The 19141-nt window shown below is 35.1% G+C and overlaps 4 protein-coding genes across 4 annotated transcripts in view; 2 read left to right on the forward strand and 2 right to left on the reverse strand.

The window, feature by feature from the left end:
* Window positions 1-1687: 1687 nt before the first annotated feature.
* LOC107485782 (uncharacterized) lies at window positions 1688-5539 on the reverse strand. The gene is made up of 6 exons (XM_052260673.1): window positions 5534-5539; window positions 3943-4068; window positions 3481-3699; window positions 3315-3362; window positions 3165-3220; window positions 1688-2092 (listed from the first exon to the last, which is right to left on the reverse strand). Exons 1-6 carry the CDS (start codon window positions 5537-5539, stop codon window positions 1864-1866), a joined length of 684 nt encoding a protein of 227 aa, XP_052116633.1. The 3' UTR covers window positions 1688-1863.
* Window positions 5540-5659: 120 nt separating this feature from the next.
* Window positions 5660-8401, forward strand: LOC110280237 (uncharacterized). The gene is made up of 2 exons (XM_021140936.2): window positions 5660-6084; window positions 8114-8401. Exons 1-2 carry the CDS (start codon window positions 5792-5794, stop codon window positions 8172-8174), a joined length of 354 nt encoding a protein of 117 aa, XP_020996595.1. The 5' UTR covers window positions 5660-5791; the 3' UTR covers window positions 8175-8401.
* An 8133-nt stretch (window positions 8402-16534) lies between these two features.
* LOC107485754 (aspartyl protease family protein 2-like) lies at window positions 16535-17400 on the reverse strand. The gene is made up of 2 exons (XM_016106290.1): window positions 16960-17400; window positions 16535-16879 (listed from the first exon to the last, which is right to left on the reverse strand). Exons 1-2 carry the CDS (start codon window positions 17398-17400, stop codon window positions 16535-16537), a joined length of 786 nt encoding a protein of 261 aa, XP_015961776.1.
* Window positions 17401-17453: 53 nt separating this feature from the next.
* Window positions 17454-19141, forward strand: part of LOC107485753 (uncharacterized) — a 2848-nt gene continuing 1160 nt past the window's right edge. The window contains exon 1 of the mRNA XM_052260674.1: window positions 17454-17520. Coding sequence (XP_052116634.1) covers window positions 17454-17520 — 67 coding nt within the window. The remainder of the gene's footprint in view (window positions 17521-19141) is intronic.

Here is a 19141-nt window from a genome sequence, read left to right on the forward strand (position 1 = left end):
TGTTTGCTTGGTGTCTTTACATCATTCTCTTGAACTTTGATCTGCAGGTCTCCTTCTAACATATGTTGCTTTGAACTTGATGGATGGGCATGGTCAACCAGCATTGCTTTATATCGTCCCGTTTACTCTTGGTTAGTACAATTGTTATTTCAACATGTTCGGGTGGCTGCCAAAGGCACCTTTGAGAACTAATGTTAAACTTTATGCATGTTTCTTACTACGAGTTGTCATCGTGATTTACAAAAACTTGTATTGTTTTTAAAGCCTTGGTTTTCTTCAAATGCAGGCACATTTTTGTTATTGGAAAAGAAGAGAGGTGAACTCAATCTTTTATGGATAAGAGGGGAACCAGAAATGCCTTGCCCTCATAACCAAGAGTCTCAACAATGAACGAAGTGATAATAGGTATAGTAGTATAGTGTACCATAGGTGTTGGTTTAATAGGAGACTGATAGAAACTCTAGGAGACTATGTAAACATTTGGAACTGTCATAACAAAAATTTCAACCAAATCATGTTATTAGCATGTACTTTATAGTTATATCAACAGCTAAGACTTTAAGATACTATTACTTTTATTAGATTAGATTTTTTATTTTATTTTTTTCTTAGATAGAAGATGGTATGAGATAAGAAGTAAGAAGATTTAAGAGCTTCCTCTTTGGCAATTGTTTTTTGCCTTAGGGAACATATTGTTCTTTTGTAATTATCTTCTGCAAGTTTGCTTATATGAGGGTGTAGCCAAAAATGATGTCTTTGTCAAGCAAATAGCAATAAGGCAAGAGACATCACAGTCAACTCTCAATGAAAGGGCCCGCAGAGGATGGTGACAAGGAAAAAAAGAAAAAGAAAAAGGAAACGAAAACTAAAATTGTTGTATGAAGATGAAAGACTATAGTTATGTTACTTATAGCTAAAATTGAAATTGAAGTTGGATAACTTTTATTTTCCAAGTGTATTATGTGATGAAGTAGTCTTACTCAAGTTGTAAATATTGATTATTGATTTCAGAGATGAATGCCAATAACACGGTATCACTCAAATTTTTCATCGAATTAAACATAAATAATTAATTTTAGGTATCTATAGTTTAATTAAATTCTCGATTAGCAACTTTAACTTATAAAGTTTGTAAATAGATTCAATTAGATATTGAGTAATTATTGTTATTGTTTTTTTTTCTAGAAAGAGGAATATTCAATTGGATGTTGCACTGGTACAATTTATTTTTTAAAATAAAAAACTATATCTACAAGTTTTTGGTCATGGACTAGAAACCCAAATCAACTGGCCCATAATGAATTCTAACGCAGGCCAAAATAGACAATCATAAGCCCAAAAAAATGGAGAGAAAAGTGGCTCTTCTCGGGACAACGTTGTTTGATTTTGGCGCCATTTCCATTCCTTTCCCCACAGTGTGTTGTATTGTAATTAGGGGTGTTCAAAACCGATTCGGACCGAATAAAACCGATCGATCAAACCGAAAAAACCAAAAATCGAATAAACCGAAAACCGAAAAAATCGAAAAAATACTTAATATTCTATCGTTTGTGAAAGCTTTGACATTTGTCTATGCTATTTCATTTTGTCAGTGAATATTGAATATTTTGTGGAAGCCATTATACTTACTAATGCTACTAATATGGAACCAGATCATTAACGAATATGTATTTAGATGTTGTGAGTTTGGGATTATTTTACAAATATAAATCACCTTGTTACTCATAAGCAAATACACCATAGTGAGTTGGGGCAACAATTACTTGTGTTGAGGGTGGCAGGACTGCTCTATAGATGCTTAAGCCTCTGCACAATTTCGATGCTTGTTTCATGGCTCTCCAAATGCCAGAAATGGATCTAAAATCAAGATATACAGCAGAACATGACCACCAACAGAATTTGAAATTCACCACTAAGGGGCAAGAAAAGAAAAAGGGTGTTTGCTGAATATGAGCAATGGTGCATAGCTGATCCGCAAAGCAGCGACGTTGAGTTGCAGGCAGCGCTGAATTGGGCTTGTGGAAGTGGAGGTGCAGATTGTAGCAAAATCCAAGTGAACCAACCATGCTTTCTCTCATTGCATTGAACGTAGCTGCAAAAGTTGAGACAGGACTCAAACACCCCAAGAGACCTAATTGTGTTCCAATTACAATAGTGTCACAATCTTTGGTATTGACCTACAAAATTTGTGATGAGAAAAATGAGTTTCCATTTTATTTTTTGGAACGTGGAATTGGAGTCTCTTTATCTAAAGCTAAACTTTATATCACAAACCCTTTATAGACTTTGGACCAACCATCAAATATCACATGATATCAATCACACCATAGATTTTTTGTGAGTGGCTCATATGAATCCACCTTTAAGAGGTTGTAACAGTAAAATCTTTACAATTAATGATGTGTTTTGATTGATTTGTCTTCATGTAACTTCAAGGTTATAGATTCAAGTCGTAGAATCAGCTATTGATGTAATTATCAGATTAGAGCTTATCAACTAGAACACAAACATAACAAATAAGTCAACAGAACATATTAAACTGACTGGATAGGAGATGATGCTCTTAAATTTGTCAAGAAAACAGAAAAGGGAAAGCAAGAGCAGTGAAAACAAGGACAAGGACAATGGGAACAAGTTGTAACATGATTTTTCTTTGTTTTCTCTTTTCTCTTGTTGAAAATGTGTTTCATTGCATTGTATAGATGGGAAAATGAGAAGAATTTGCTTCTTAACAACAACCGATTCCAAAAGAGTATGAACTGCTTTTGAATAGACAAACATGACTCTCTCATTTGACAAAATGCAATCAATTGAAAAAGAAAATACTGAAGGGAGTGCCAATCAAAAGTCTACAATTCTAATATTTTAAAACTTCAAATCTATTAAAAAAAATTTCTTTCCCGTTTTAACAAAAGAAGCAACATTAAGACACAAACTTATGGATACAGCATGAAGATACAGTTGGCTCATTGCACAGTAACAGAGCATGAGAAGAGTTACGAAAAAATGACAATTGACATAGCTTGAACAATAACTTCTGGCCCAATCCAGTAATTTTGCATTTTTTGGAAAACATTCACCCACATCTTATTAATAAAACTCACAAAAAGTTTCCTTGCTAACATTGTTGTTCAGATATTGCAAACATAAGGGGGGAAATCTACCTTGAAAAAACCAAGGAGAATAGAGACTCAGGTTGCATCAGATGCAGTGGAGAATCCTGCACTCTACATATTGGATTCGGTTACAATTTCATCAAACTTCCACTAGTGACAGGTAATAAATAGATCATATGAATTTGTGTTATATAATACCTGAAGGATTGATCCAGCATACTGAAGCACATTTGGTTGCCCTGTGATCTGTCACAAATTTCAGTGTGAATACAATGAAAATCTGGGAACTATGATGATTTTTTACTATTTTACTTGAGCAGTTGTTATGATGATTTTTACTATTTTATTTGAGCAGTTGCTATACCTGTTGAAACAAGACCAATCCTGCACCAATGGTAAGGGCTTTCAAGCATTTTTCTCTGAATATTTCTCCGAAAATAACCTCTTTTTCTTCACCCACATAAGCAAGCTCAGCCAGAATTTCATCCACTTGCCGATGAGCTGATTCATCAACAGCTTGACCTCGAAGACGGCACAGACAATGAATTGCGGTGCTTTTCAACTCCTCTCCGTCCCCTTTCCCCTGTATAGCACATAAAAGTAGCCATCTATGAGAAGCTAGGAGCCAACACATTCTAATTCCCATGATTACTGCCAAAGGACTACTAACTCCAAATGTGAAAAAGAGAGACACTTGGGACAAGGGATGGTGAAAGACGCCGTTTTGAACAAACCCCACAAATCAAAAGGGAAGAAAACATCAGCGTCACGATTTCAAGTTTCAACTGACTTGGAACAATAAAATCCTACCTTTGTTAGAACTCACCAAATCATGAAGCAGCTTCTGATTGCGCGAAGGAGGCTGACGGCGAGACTCGAAGCAAGAAGACGACGAGCCCCAAGACCTGCTGCTTCTGCCGCCGGCGACGAAGAGCGCAGCGAAGGCGCCCGACTATGTGCAAGACGATGACGACACAGAGAGCAACGGCGACGTCACGGTGAGAGAGATGAGAGAGACCGAGCTCCAGGGGGAGAGAGACACGAAGAGGAGTGAAGAACTTGAGAAGATGAAGAGGTCTCTGAAACTCAGATTTCACAAACAATTTTTTTTTTGTTTTTTAGATATATTTTTGTTTTGTTGTTTAAATTATTTAAAAATATAAAATTAGGATAGGATGAATTCTAAAATTTAATTGATTTAGAAAGGTATTTTTGTCTAATTAAATAGAGTAAGAATATTTAAGACTTTTTTATAAAATTAAATAAAAGATATTTTTTATTTTTATTTAATTAAAAAGATGTTTTTAGTAAAAGTGGTGATATAATATATATTTTAAACAAAATAAATTAAATGCTGATGTGAAAAATAAATTTCACATGATTTGTTATTATTGGTCTATATTTTAAACGTATCGGTACATATGAATTTATCATCGTCTGTAATAAACAACTAAGTAATAATAAATCATGTGAAATTTATTTTCCACGTCAGCATTTAATTTTTTTAAATATATATTATATCATAACTTTTACTAAAATATCCCTTTAATTAAATAAAAATAAAAATATATTTTTTATTTAATTTTACAAAAAGACTTAAACATCCTTTTTTTTATTTAATTTTACGAAAAGGGGCGCAAAATTTCCACAATTATTGCTTCGACATCAAGGCCAAAACCGATAAGCTGGCTGTCCTCCTCCGCCAAGCCGCTAGGAACAGCAACGACCTATACGAGAGGCCGGTGCGCCAAATCATTGAGGACACCGAGCAGGTGCCCGACAGATAACTATATCTAAATCATTATCATGTACACATAGAATTTATGCTTAATAGGCTTGAAGTGTGTGGCCCATAACTAGTAGTTATATAAGATTATGTGCTTGCTTGGGCACCATTATTTTATTAAAAAAAGGATCTTTTTTTCATTAAAAAAGATTTTTTTTATTTTTTAGCGTGTTTGGCAAATTTCTAGTAGTAAAAGTAAAAGTATTAGAAAAATAAAAAAAGATCTTTTTTGAGAAGCTGTAATTTACATCTTTTTTTAAAAGATCTTTTTTCCTTAAAAAAAGATGTTTTTCATGTAATAAATAAACAAAAAAGTACTTTTATATTATTATACCCAAATATAATTGATAAATAAAAAGGAATCTGTCTAAAACCAGCTCAAGTCTTTTGAACTTATCTGATGTATCATTTAATTTAAAGTATTAGATTAAATTGATAAACGATCTAACGGTTTATATTTAATTTATTTAAATTTATTAAAAATTACATCAAAAGATACAAATCTTTTGATATTTTAAAATTCTCCCCATATAAAATTTGAGAACTAAACCCTAATTTTAACTGCTTGTTGCCTCCTTCCTTCTGGCCATTATCCTCCGCTTCTTCCCCTACCTTCTTCTTCACCAGATACCTTCATGTTTCAACTCAAATTCTCAATTTCATTCAAATTCCTTTGAATTGTTTCAGACGTAGTGCCTCACCACAACAAGGACCACCTCTCATCCCTCAAATCCTTATTCGTCCCCTCCTCCTCCGTCCAAAACCGTCGATGATGTTTGAAAAGACATGAACCTAACCCACTGTGACAGAGACTCACCTCAATCTAATCACCGCCTGTTCGAGAAAATGACCATTGAGGCTTTCCTCTAAAAAAACGTTGCCATCACGAATGATGACATCACCGCTGTTGCTCCTTTTTATAATCTTCATCCTGTTCCTCATCAGTTCCCGCAGGTGTCCGCCGTGGAAGGCTCATCCTCCTCCGCGACTGAGCCTTTTGCCAATGGGATGCTGCGGTGACAAGTGGAGTCCCAGCAACCTCTTCAGCATCAGGAGGAGTCGATGGTGGTGGAGGAGGAGTTGTAGCTGCGGTGGCAAAGGGGAAGAGAAGGGTGGTGGAGGAAGCAGTGGACAAGGCCACACTTTAATGAGTCTGCTCCTAGGTTCAGGGAATGCAAACAGGTACTTACCCCCTTTTTTAATTTTTTTTTAATGAAGTTTCATTTTTTTATATAATGAGTAATACCCCAAATAGGTCCTACCATCCGACAGTTTTGTCCCCCACAAAATTTAACTAAGATTTTGACCCTGAGGTTCTCAGATATCCCCCAAATACGTCCCCAAAACCATTTGATCCGGTTAAAGTGGTGACGTGTCAGGTCAATTGTGACATGTCACCTTTAGGACATTTTGGTCCCCATCCACGGTGGACAAAACGACGTCGTATTGGAACCAGTGGCAAAACGACGTCGTTTCGGGGAGGACAAATTCGTCCCCACTTAGACAAAGAATGCAAACGGCATCGTTTTCATGTTGGGGACCTATTTGTCTTATAATAGTATCTTAGGGGACCTATTTGACCTATAATTTGTGATGTTAAAAGAAGCTATATTTACTTCAACGTAAACTTTAAAAACACATTGACATTGGTCTGTTCATTTATCAAAATGGTAACATAAACCTGAGAACTCAAACATGTTAACCACACAAATATTTGGCTTCAATAGCAACACAAACCAAATCAAGTCAAAGAAGGTTTATTTTCTTTAACACAAACTAAACGAAACCATTTTAAATAACATAACGTCTTCTTCCTCCAACATAACAAAAGGTGGTAACATAACTAAGACAACAACTTTCACACTAATTCTTAGAAGTATCATTTCTTGAAAGACTGGTTCAACCCTCGTGTGCAACAAGTGGCACAGTATCTAAGTTGTTCAAATTCATTCCAATACGAGGGTTGAACCAATCTTTCAAGAAATGATGCTTGTAACAGCTCAGACCACCCGCTAGCATGATATTGTCTGCTTTGCCACATAAGGCCTCACGATTTTACCTTTGACGATAGGGATGCTAGTCGAAACCCCCCCACACTCACTCGTCAAAACACGTCATGCTAGGGAGAGGTATTCGCATCCTTATAAGGCATGCTTCATTCCCCTCCCCAACCGATGTGGGACCTTACAATCCACCCCCCTAAGGGAGCCCAGCGCCCTCGCTGGCACATCGATTCGGGCTCTGGCTTTGATACCATCTGTAACAGCCCAAACCACTCGCTAGCACGATATTGTCCGCTTTGGCACATAAGGCCTCACGGTTTTGCCTTTGACGATAGGGATGCTAGCCGAAGGCCCCCACACTCACTCGTCAAAACGCGTCATGCTAGGGAGAGGTATCCACACCCTTATAAGGCATGCTTCGTTCCTCTCCCCAACCGATATGGGACCTTACAATGCTTCTAAGAATTAGTGTGAAAGTTGTTGTCTTAGTTATGTTGCCACCTTTTGTTATGTTGGAGGAAAAAGACGTTATGTTATTTAAAATAGTTTCGTTTAGTTTGTGTTGAAGAAAATAAACCTTCTTTTATCTTGATTTGGTTTGTGTTGCTATTGAAGCCAAATATTTGTGTGGTTAACATGTTTGAGTTCTCAGGTTTATGTTACTATTTTGATAAATGAACAGACCAATGTCAATGTGTTTTTAAGGAGTTTGCGTTGAAGTAAATATAACTTTTTTTTAACATCACGAATTATAGGTCAAATAGGTCCCCTAAGATACTATTATAAGACAAATAGGTCCCCAGCATGAAAACGACGCCGTTTGCATTCTCTGTCTAAGTGGGGACGAATTTGTCCTCCCCGAAACGACGTTGTTTTGCCACTGGTTCCAATACGAAGTCGTTTTGTCCAGCGTGGATGGGGACCAAAATGTCCTAAAGGTGACATGTCACAATTAACCTGACACGTCACCACTTTAACCGGATCATAAACGATTTTGGGGACGTATTTGGGGAATATCTGAAACCTCAGGGTCAAAATCTTAGTTAAATTTTGTGGGGACAAAACTGTCGGATGGTAAATTTCTTGGGAACCTATTTGGGGTATTACTCTTATGTAATTCTATTTGATGTTTGGAAAATAGAGATTCTTATTTTGGTTTTTTCTAAGGCCATCCTTCTTGTATCTTGTTTGCCGGAACTTTATGTCAGGAAGCCAGAATGCTTAATTGCCATCGTAGAGTTATGTGTGAAGCTGCCAAAAAGTCATTGAAAGAGAAGAAACTGCACATTGGTCCATGGAAGAAGAGTAGATTCATGCAACTAAAGTGGTCAGGCTTCAATCAAACATTGGCTTTAGCAAATTCCATGGGTGATATTCCAGCTAATGAACCTTACCTGAGAATTTCTGGTGCTCCTACTGTGCTAGTCACATGAAAGTAATTGAGTTAGGTGAAGGTTGAATCCCAATGGTGGCTTTTGCAGAAGGATTTTGAATTGAGACCTTATAGTAGAAACTCATAATTTAATGTTCCAAGTTATGTAATAGAAACTCTTTTTTGTGTAGTAAATGGTTTGGTCTAATTTGATCAAGGTTAATTTACGTGTATGAGACATAAGCTTTGCACTATTATCATGAGTGCCAACAGATACCAGGAAAAAAAATTAAAGCAAAGAAGCTTTTGCAAAAGGGGTTTCAGTATGTTTTACTTGATACATGTGTCAATGAATCATTCAAATTTTCAAAACTTAATAGTTGACCAAAATTACAAAAACTCAATAGTTCTACACTTCAGGAATAGTTGGTAAAGATGGCAGTCATTTTCTGCAATCTCGTTATACAAGACTTTTCCATAGTGCTTTCTGCATGATGAAATGAACAAAAACTCTCTCCCTTATATAAAGAGCTTTAGGTCAATTTTTTGGTTGAAGGTCTTCTTAACGTGCATGCCATCACACACAATTCATTCTTATTTTGACTTCTAATATATATATATATATGAGAGCTTCTTTAGATAAGATTTCAAGTTCTAAGTCCATTACTTCTCAAATATTATTATTAACAGAAAGTCAAAAGCCCCTTTTGGCATTAAAATCAGAAGTCCTTTTGTACTTCATTCTTGACACTAAAATACTTTATCATTTGTATTTTCAATTAATATATGAATTGTTCAAATACATTGATTTTCTCTAATAAATCCAAAAATTTATTTAAAAGTATTAATTTTCTAATCTACTAGTACAAAATTTCTGCAGAGGGGATAGGAAAATGCATAAAAACTACTTGGCAAATGACTCCCTAAAGTAACACCATCAATAGTGAGGGAGACACTGTTAGAACACCTAAAAAACCTTGAAGTTTCTAAGCAGCAACTATTTTAGTTGAACACCTAGACTGCAGCCATAACTTGATTGCTTCATTTGTAGTAAAAAACCAGCCAGCCTTATGAGTAGCCTCATGAAATGGAGCATTAGGTTCCCTCAAATGTGATTCGAAGACACTAGCAAAACCTTTATCTGCAAGCTTGTGTTTCCCATCAACACCAACTTTTTTCATACCTAAGGCACAATCAACCATATATATTCAAGATTCTTTGATATAGATCCAACTCTGCCTCATCATCATCATTTGCCCCTAAAATTTAAGATTCAGAAAAATTCATAAAAACAAGTACCAAAATTGAATATAAACATAAACCCAGAAATTAAAATCATGAACAAAAATCAAACAGCAATAACAAATAAAAAATAGAACATCATGAACATAAAGATAAACCCAGAAATTGAAATCAGAATCATACAAAGAAATACCACAATTGAATAGAAACATAAACCCAGAAATTGAATTTATATCTTTTTTATAAAATTAAATAAAAGATATTTTTTGAAAAGGTGTAATTTATATCTTTTTTTAAAAGATCTTTTTTCCTTAAAAAAAAGATGTTTTTCATGTAATAAATAAACAAAAAAGTACTTTTATATTATTATACCCAAATATAATTGATAGATAAAAAGATCTTTTTGTATGAGATATCCAAACATAAAATTACTTTTACTTTTTCATAAGATCTTTTAAAAAAAATAACTCAAACAAAGATCTTTTCTTAAAAGCTTACTCAAACAAAGTCTATATAAGTCATAAGATATGAAGCAGAGAAACCGTAGCCTACAACACCACGCAACTTCTCTGTTGGTTTGGTAACAATGGAGAGTCCATGGGACACTGTGATACGAGACATGGATCTCTTAACGGAGATCCTTCTCCGATTGCCAGTAAAACAAGCGATTCAATGCAAATGCGTGTGCAAGAAATGGTTGTCAATCATCTCCAACCCCAAATTCCGTTATTCACACACTTGTCGTTTATATTCCAAGTACAATAACAAACCTCCACCCACTGCTCTGTTGGTTCAGAATTTCGGAGACACGAAGGCCAAAAGAGCTTCTATTGTTCCCTTCCACACCAATAATAACAACGCCAACAAAATCTTCTTCCACCTTGATCTTGATCGACGCAAACTCATGTCTTCTACTATTATACACTCTTGTAATGGTCTGTTACTATGTAATGTTACACCCACCCCATTCTGGTTTAACAACTTTTGAGTCTTTTAAGTTACGACTAGAATCCCACTTTCGCATATGCAACCCAGCCATCAGCAATGACCACTGCGTTTATCTAGATTACCCCCTTGGCGATGTAGATTCCCCATACGATGATGATATCTACATATTTGACCCTTTAGACTTGAAGGTTTATCTTGTTTTCGAACCTCTAAAACAACTTCTTTCTTACAAAGTTATTTTATTTGGTGAAATGGAAGCTCCGTTTGGACATTATTATAGTCGTCTCAATCAACTCAAACCCCGAATTGGGATTCGTTTGTATTCCTCAGAGACGTCTTGTTGGAGTAGTGTTGTTTGCAATCTTCCTAATGATTTACGTGTCCCAGAGGGAGTTTATTGCAATGGTGCTGTTCATTGGTTTCGTTTAGATGATGACAATTCCGTTTATTTCGATGTCAATCGGCTTTGCTTTGATAAATTGCCTGCAGTCCCTGCATGTGTTGACTCAAATTCAGAGCTCTTGGGTGTTAAGTATTTAGGAGAATGTAAAGGGAGGCTGCACTTGATTCTATCTGATAGTTTGGAGTTTGATATTTGGGAATTAGAGGAAGATTACTCTTCATGGGTTGCCAGATACCGTGTCAATCTTAATCGCATGCATGATGGGGAATCGGCCTTGTGCTGGAATCTTTCAAGTAATCCATTTTGTGTGTTAAGTTTTGTTCTTCGCCAAGAAGAAGAGGAGGAGGATTCCATGCTTGTGTTGTTTCAAGATGGTAAAATAATGTCTTATAGCCTAAAAAATTATGGTTTGAGGGTTCTTTGTAAATTAGATAGAGTGCCTAGATCTGTTCATCACTACTTTGAGACTCTGTTATCTATTGGAAATTAATAGAGTTCGATGTAGAGCAAGTGCATTATTAGTTCATCCAACATTGGAGCAGTGATAGATGTAAAACTTCTTCTGTATGTTCTTCAAATAATAAAAAAATAATTTTAAGTTGGTTTTTGTTCTATTCTTTAAATGTAGAAATAACACTACACTAAATACATATGCTTGTTTAATGAATAATGGCTAGATTTAATTCATGCGTTGCTAGGAATTGAAAAAGTATCATTTTACACGAAGAACAATTTTTGGTTTATGAAAAACACTATGCACTGTTATTTCAAATAGCATAGTTGAAATTCAATTTTTCTTATATTTGAAAGAAAAAAAAAAGGCTGCGTCTAGTGAAAATTCAACACAGAGGATGTATAGTCGTCAATATAAGTTGAGACATGAGTGAGCGATTGAAGAGGGATGATGATATATCAAGTAACTCTTTAGGGTTTCTCTGAAGTCGCTGCTTGAAAGGTTCGATTCCTTGCCCCTCGTCTTGCTTGAAACCATCGTGAAGAATTGCGAGAAGGCTTTCTCTGAAGTCGCTGCTGAGAGGGTTCTTGATGATATGGTTAGGTTAATTGACGATCCTCAAACCATTTTAATAACCGCAACAAGGCTTTGATCATGATTGAGGCTTGAGGCGAATCCACCATCGAGCTTCACTATCTCCCTGTTTATGAAGAAACTTACAAGGTACTACTACCTTTTTTTTTTTTCCTATTTCATGCATATCTGCTTCATTGTTAAGTTGAAGTCAAGGGACAATTTCTGATAATCATATCATGCCTAGAAACTAGAAACTCAAAATCCTAGGCTAAATTGATTGCGTTAGTTACTAGCTCTAGCTGTTGAATTTGCTAGTGTGGGTTATTGTTAGTGTTATTGTTGATTGCTTGTTTCCATTTTGTGGTTCAGAGTCTGAAATCAAGGGGTATTCGGTTCCCTGGCCGTCACAACGAGAGCTTGGCGCCTATTTTCACTCCTCCACGTTCGGTGTCTGAGGTTGAACTTGATCTTCCATGCCAGACTCAGCATGATAATATTCCTGTGCAGAGTTTTACTCCTGAACAAACTAAGGAAGCTTTTGATGTTGCTAGAAACAGCATTGAGCTTCTTTCTACTGTGTTGTCTTCTCCACAACAAGATGTCTTGCAGGTAGATTTTATATATTTAGTTTGGTGTAATATTTGTTAGTATATATAGAAATATGCGTGATAGTGGAAGCATATGTGCACACAGCAGGGTCCAAATTAATTAAAGGTTCCACTATGGAATTAGGTGTCTCTTGTACCTGGGTGAGTGAACAAACTCAGCTTTCATTCATGTGCCTTATTCAAAATGTGATTTTTTTATGCTATGGAAGCTTTATAATGTGCCTACATGATTGCATAGTTTCTGTTTTGTGAGGCTGTGTCTGTGTTCGTCTTTGGTAAGTGTCTGTGTCTGTGTTCTTCTTTTTGTTGGTGGCTTTTTCTTACTATTGATTGGAACTGGTTTTTTCTATTTTTTTTTGGTGTGTCTTTCTCTGTTTGTTCTTGATTCATGTGTAGTAATTGAATTGTTCGTTAGAGACTATTAATACCAAATTGTAATTGTCTCAATATGTGACTCACACTACTGTTTTGTGATTAAATTTAATCTTAGTAATTCTTATCTGATTGAGAAACAATTGTCATTGGCTTGTTTGTAGTATATATAACTATATAGCTCTTAATTCTATGGATTAATGACTCAGATATATAGTAATATAGTATTTACTCATGATGGAAGTTTATGATCCCATGGGAAGGAACTTCTGGCCTTATTCAATTTCCTTGTGGTTTGTGAGTTCTGGATTGAGCAATTGTATATTTCTCTTATGTATTTGATATTTTATGCAGGTTTATCCAAAAGCTGCTGAATCATTGGCTGAGCCTGAGGAATATCCAAATTTATTTGAAGACTGGCAAGTTGCACTTGCTGTTGAATCTAAGGCTGCAGAAACAAGGTTAGTATAGAGAATGTGTGTTTGTGTGTTTGTGTATATATATTTGCATGTCTCTGGAAGCTTTGTAGTTGGTCTGATTAGGCTGTGAACAAATACTTGCTATTATTTTTTTTTTAAAGGAATGTTTACCATCCTGCGGAGCAGTACATCAGCCATGCAGATAAATCACATATATAAGCGTTGTTGAACCTTTTAGAAGCATGTAGATTGAAGAAGGCGAGGAGCCTCTTGAGAATGGAGACTCTAACCATGAGGTAAATTAATATATAGGGCTAACGCCTCACAAAAGCTTACAAAAGTTTCTCATATATATGCCTTGTACTGCCAATTGAATACCTGAGTAGATTCCTAGTGGTGGTTTTAGATTTTTGCTTTATTTATTTTGTTTATTTTGTTTCTTTTGACTGAATAGAATGGAGAAGAGCAGTATAGAGAGGCACATGAGGAGCATAATGGAGAGGAAGGAAGCCAGGAAGAGGCAGTTGTAGTGGATGCCAATTCCACAGATGGTGCAGTACTCGTTAATGGTAATGAGGCTGAAGAAGAGTGGGGTACGAATAATGAAGGAGGCCCGTCAGCCTAAAAGCAATTGGTTGGGGTGGTGTGAAAATCGAAATTTTGTCTCTGGTGATTAATTGTTTCTGAAGTACCATTTCTATCTCCCATCAAGACAGTCAGTTCCAGCTTCTGGGCTGTTTGTCTGAGGTTAGAAAAAAATTTCGATATTGTACTGCATTCAACATCATATCTAGCAATTTTAAATTACTTTTTTCGCATATGCAGCTACACCATTGTTTGATAAACTACTTCTTTCTTACATTTGATTTCGATGATTGCATTTTGTGAAAGATGAGATCTCTAAAGGTGGATTCTCAAATGATTGTCTCCCTTCAAACAATTCTGCATTCTGGTTCTCCAAGGCCACCTTTGAAAGGTGATTATTCCTTACCCCCTTTTCTGGTTTTCCCTCTTTTCACTTTTATTCTTTTGTGGATAATCACGGTGTTTGTAATTGATTCTTCATTTGTTCTTTGGTTTCAATAGAGTACTTATCCTATTTCCAATTAAGTTTGAAGATCCCCTGAATCAATGAATCAATGAGTCGATTACCTTTGCATTGAAAGTGCTTAAGTGCTTTAGATATGATTGGGAATGGTTTTTCAAATGCATATTGACTTAGGAATTTCTAAATATTCTTAATTATTAGTTAATTAAGCAGGGACTGATGAATGAAATCCAACTAGTTGAATGATGACTATCACATTAATCATGGAATTAGTTTACTTGGTTTTATAGATTTGGAGAATAGTTGAATGATGACTACATGTGCATTTTTTGCTCTGTTCATGACTTATATCCTTCATCCAATTCACATCAATCCAATCTTTTCATCCCATTAAGACATGCTGTGCAATTTTTTTTTTTTAGATTTGTGTGATCCGTTAGCAAATGCTGCAGATTGAAAAAGAAATCCTGCAGATTGAAAGTTCATTTCAAGCAAATGCTTTGTCGATGTCCAGTGCATCTTCCGATGAGGGTATGGCTAGGAGCTGCAATTTCAAGCATATTTTGCAGATATTTCTTTGAGAATTGATTAGTAATTGTTCTTAGAATATAATTTAATTCCAAGAAACTGCACTTATTAAGTAGTTGTCTTTACTAAAATTCCTTTTTATAGGAACTGCGCCACAAGCCAATGGAATTACAGGGAGGTTGACTAATTCTACAAATTTATTTATCTCCCAACATGTATGTCAAAATTACTTAATAGTTTCTAAGAATTCTATTGATTAGCATAGTAAGAAGGCTCTGTGTATTATTATGCACTAAAAGAAAGCTGATTCTTACATCCTTATAGGGAAGCTTGCATTAAGAATATCCTTCATACATGCTCTTTTTCAAGAATTGAGTGTTTCTGTTGATTGTGGATATATTTCAACTGATTCAATGCATAATCTGATTTTATTTATTTTATATTCTAGGAGGTTCATGCTTTAGCTAAGGAGGCAGCTGAAACAGTGGTTTTGGGTCATTGATGAGGAAGGTGTGGAGTCACTCATATCAGAACTTGTGAAAGGTGTAAATGAGCCAAGCTGCTTTGGTCTTCACACAAGAACTGTTTTCTTGTTCTTTAAATCATAAATTATGACCTTTTTTTTTTCCTGCAGCTTCGAAATGTGTATGTTGTATTTTTCAAATAATAAATTATATTTTTTTGTTGACAAATCTGATGAAAGTTTATGTATGTTAGATTGGTTAAATTAAAATTATATAAAAAATTTTCCATTATTTAAATTAGTCATTCAAACTATGATTTAAAATTATATATCAATTTTGCAATGTTTAATTAGAAAGATTCATAAACAAGTATAGCTATAAATATTTTGATCCAACTTATAGTAATATTTTTTGCTATTGGTACGTTTTTTAAGCGTACTCATATCTTCTCGTAATCATCAACAGGCACGCTTAAAAAGCGTAGCCATATCTTTTCCTATCGGCATACTTAAAAAGCGTAGCCATATCTTTTCTATCAGCACGCCTTTGAAGTGTAGTAAAAATCACCCCATTGGGCATGCTTCTAAAAGCGTGGTGATATGCACACTTTTCGGTACGCTTCTCAAGCGTACCTATAGGTTAATACCTATGGCCACGCTTTATAAGCGTGGCAAGAGATGAAAGCGTGCCAAAAAAAAGCGTGTCGATAGATCCACAAAAGCGTGACGATAGAGCAACCGGCACGCTCGCGGATGTGACCCTTTTAAAAGCGTGCCGATAGCTAAAAAAGCGTGGCGAAAAGCTATTGGCACGCTTTTTTGTACTTTTCGGCACGCTTTAAAAGCGTGGCAGAAAGTTTATTTTCTTGTAGTGAATGCAATAATGTTGTCACGTATGTGTATTGGTATCAAAAATGAACTTAAAGTCAGCTTGTTGGTAGGCACCCAAGAGATTCACTTGCTGGTCTGGGAAAATGTTGAAACAGAACCATTCTGTGTCCCGTTTTAGTTTCTGTTCAAAAACATTTTGAGGAGGTAAATCGAGATGAGCACCTTCTTTGAAGTAGTAATTGACACTTGGTATGTTGGCAGTAAATCCTTGTGGCTTCTTCATCCTCTTATAACAAATTTTGTCTTTAAAGGTTACGACATCCTTTTCAAAGTCCCCAGTTGCGGTAATTAGAATGCTATCTAATTTACTCACAAGTTTTTTCATGGGCACCGTTCAGCATACATGAATCAGTGGAGCCAGAGTCAACAACTAACTGCTGATTTCCAAGCCTCCTCCGATCAATCCAAAGCCTCTTGCCGTTTACTCCAAGGTCTTCCAGCTGCAGAACAAAGTGATTTTTAGTTGCCTTAGTCATAAGAAGATCCACCGTCTGGAACCTTGTAAACGGCTTCACTTCTGAGCCAAACCTCAGGTAGGTTGGAGGAGGGTTTTTCACATGGCGCGGAACCATGCAGTATGAAAATTTCTTTGGTTTATATTGGCTTAGAAAAGAAAGGGGACCAGGGCTCATGCCAAAAATCCCTGCTATCTGATAAGCATCACCAGCATTACCGTCATCATAGTTCTTATAACCGCACCCGAAGACAATCCCTCTCACCGCCTCCGTACCACTTGGTGACGAAGTAGAGGGAATCTGAAGGTCTCACTGGAAAGCACGCCTGTGCTATTGATGGATTCAGTTTTGTACTTCACCGTGTATATGCAGTGGCCTTTTTCGTCGGAGCGACTGTGTTTGCAGAGGGGGTGACTTGAAGGCAGAGGTTGGAAGGTTCTTGACTTGCTATCCGGAAACGGTTCTTCTTTCTGAGGATAGCACCTATGGTTTTCATCTTGAATCTTGCATTCCTCACACTGAATCCATATTAAGTCGGATCCAGTGTCCAATGCTAACAGATAAGATTTGTAAGCGACATCACCCTCGATGTCGATGGTACCAATACCAATCTTTACTACCACGTCTTGTTTATATGGGGAAACCAAGGACGAGGTTAGAATGATAAAATGGAGATTTTGGGGAATGAGGTGGGATGAGCTCGAGAGACAAGCCATCACTTAGTGACGGTGGTGGTGGAGGAAGGGGTGATGACATTGATGATAAAACCATGAGGAAGAGGAAGAAAGCTAAAATCATCATTTTCATTAACAGTGGCGATGCCATATATAAATTAGGTATTGTTCTGCACGTATATAATAACCACACTACACATATATGTAGGCAAGCGACATCATGGTATCATATCAATTACAACTTTACAAGTGCTTTAATTAATGGTAAGGACTAGGACACAAATTCAAAAACTGGTGTGACATTTATGATTTAACAATTCTTTAGCTAATTATTGAAAAAATGTGGTAACCAGTTAATTTGGTAGCTGAAGTCATCTAATATGTTCATGGATTATTTTTAGAGTTATGTTAGATGGCCAATAATTTGTTAGCCAATATAGTCACTACTTACTGAAGGGGGATAAAATATAATAATTTATTCAATCATGCTATTAATAAGTATTTGACATTTCATACAAAAGTTTATTATATTAGTATAAATAAGTTTGATTATGCATTTATTATATATTTAATCGATTATTTTATTATGACATATTTAATTAATTTAGTGATTAATTATTTAATTGAAAAATGTATAAATTAATATATAAATATATATGTTTATTTGATTATTGCTTTTTAATATAAATATTTTTGATAATGCATTCTGATTGCTGCCATTATTTGAGGTTTATCTTGGTAAAATATGTGCTTATTGTGTTTGTAATACTTTTGGCTTACCTTGATAAATTGATTGATGTTGGATTTATTTTTGGCAGTTCCTTTAATGTTTAAGGATGAAAGTTACTGTGTTTGGAAAGACTATATCATGTTTGAAAAATATGTTTCCTACTATGACTATGATTGCTCTGATTTGTTGGAAAATATTTTTTTAACCAATTTGAACAGCATGTCTTCCTTCAAAAATAAATCTTTGATTGATTATGAAAGATTGAGTAGAAAATCAGTTTATGATATCAAATGAGTTTTTTTTATTATCAATGTAAATCTGCTCATAAATCAAGCATTTAGCATCATGTAATATGCTAAATAACATTGTTACTTGAAGCTTGATTAAAATGTTACAGGTTTGTGCTTTTCTTGGTAAAATAGCATACATCAAGGGGGAGCATGTGACATTTAGAAAGGGGGAGAAATTCAATCTTCAAAGGGAGTACTCATACTCAAATCTTTAGATTTCTTTCCATTTCAATTTTAATAATGTTTGTCATCAAGGGAGAGATTGATGAATTTGAAAAACTCCAAGCTAATATTTGTGATGACTAAATATTATTACTTTGATAAATAGCAAAAATATTAATTCACATATGTTAATAAATTAATATTTCTGCTATGCAGGTATGTTTGGACTGAAAATAAAAGAATTCTGGTGCAAGTCCAATTGTAACATGAATATTCAGCCTTGATGTTGTGATTATGTTGGCTGAAAACATGGTTATGATATTTGAGTCAGAAATTGTGATCCAAGCCCAATTGGTTTAATATTTCAGCTGTGGTGAAAGAGCATATGATGAGTATGACTGAATTGATTATTATGTTACTTGGACAAAATTGATCTATTATTAATTCAAGTCCAAATTTATTATGTTTATACAAAAATTTTAGTAAAACATACAAACAACTATTTATCAATAATAATAATAATAATAATAATAATAATAATAACATTCACGTTATATTAATATAAAAATCAATTACTAAATAAGTTATGTATAAAATACAT

Source organism: Arachis duranensis, chromosome 4 (assembly GCF_000817695.3).
Source record: "Arachis duranensis cultivar V14167 chromosome 4, aradu.V14167.gnm2.J7QH, whole genome shotgun sequence".
Lineage (NCBI taxonomy): Eukaryota > Viridiplantae > Streptophyta > Magnoliopsida > Fabales > Fabaceae > Arachis > Arachis duranensis.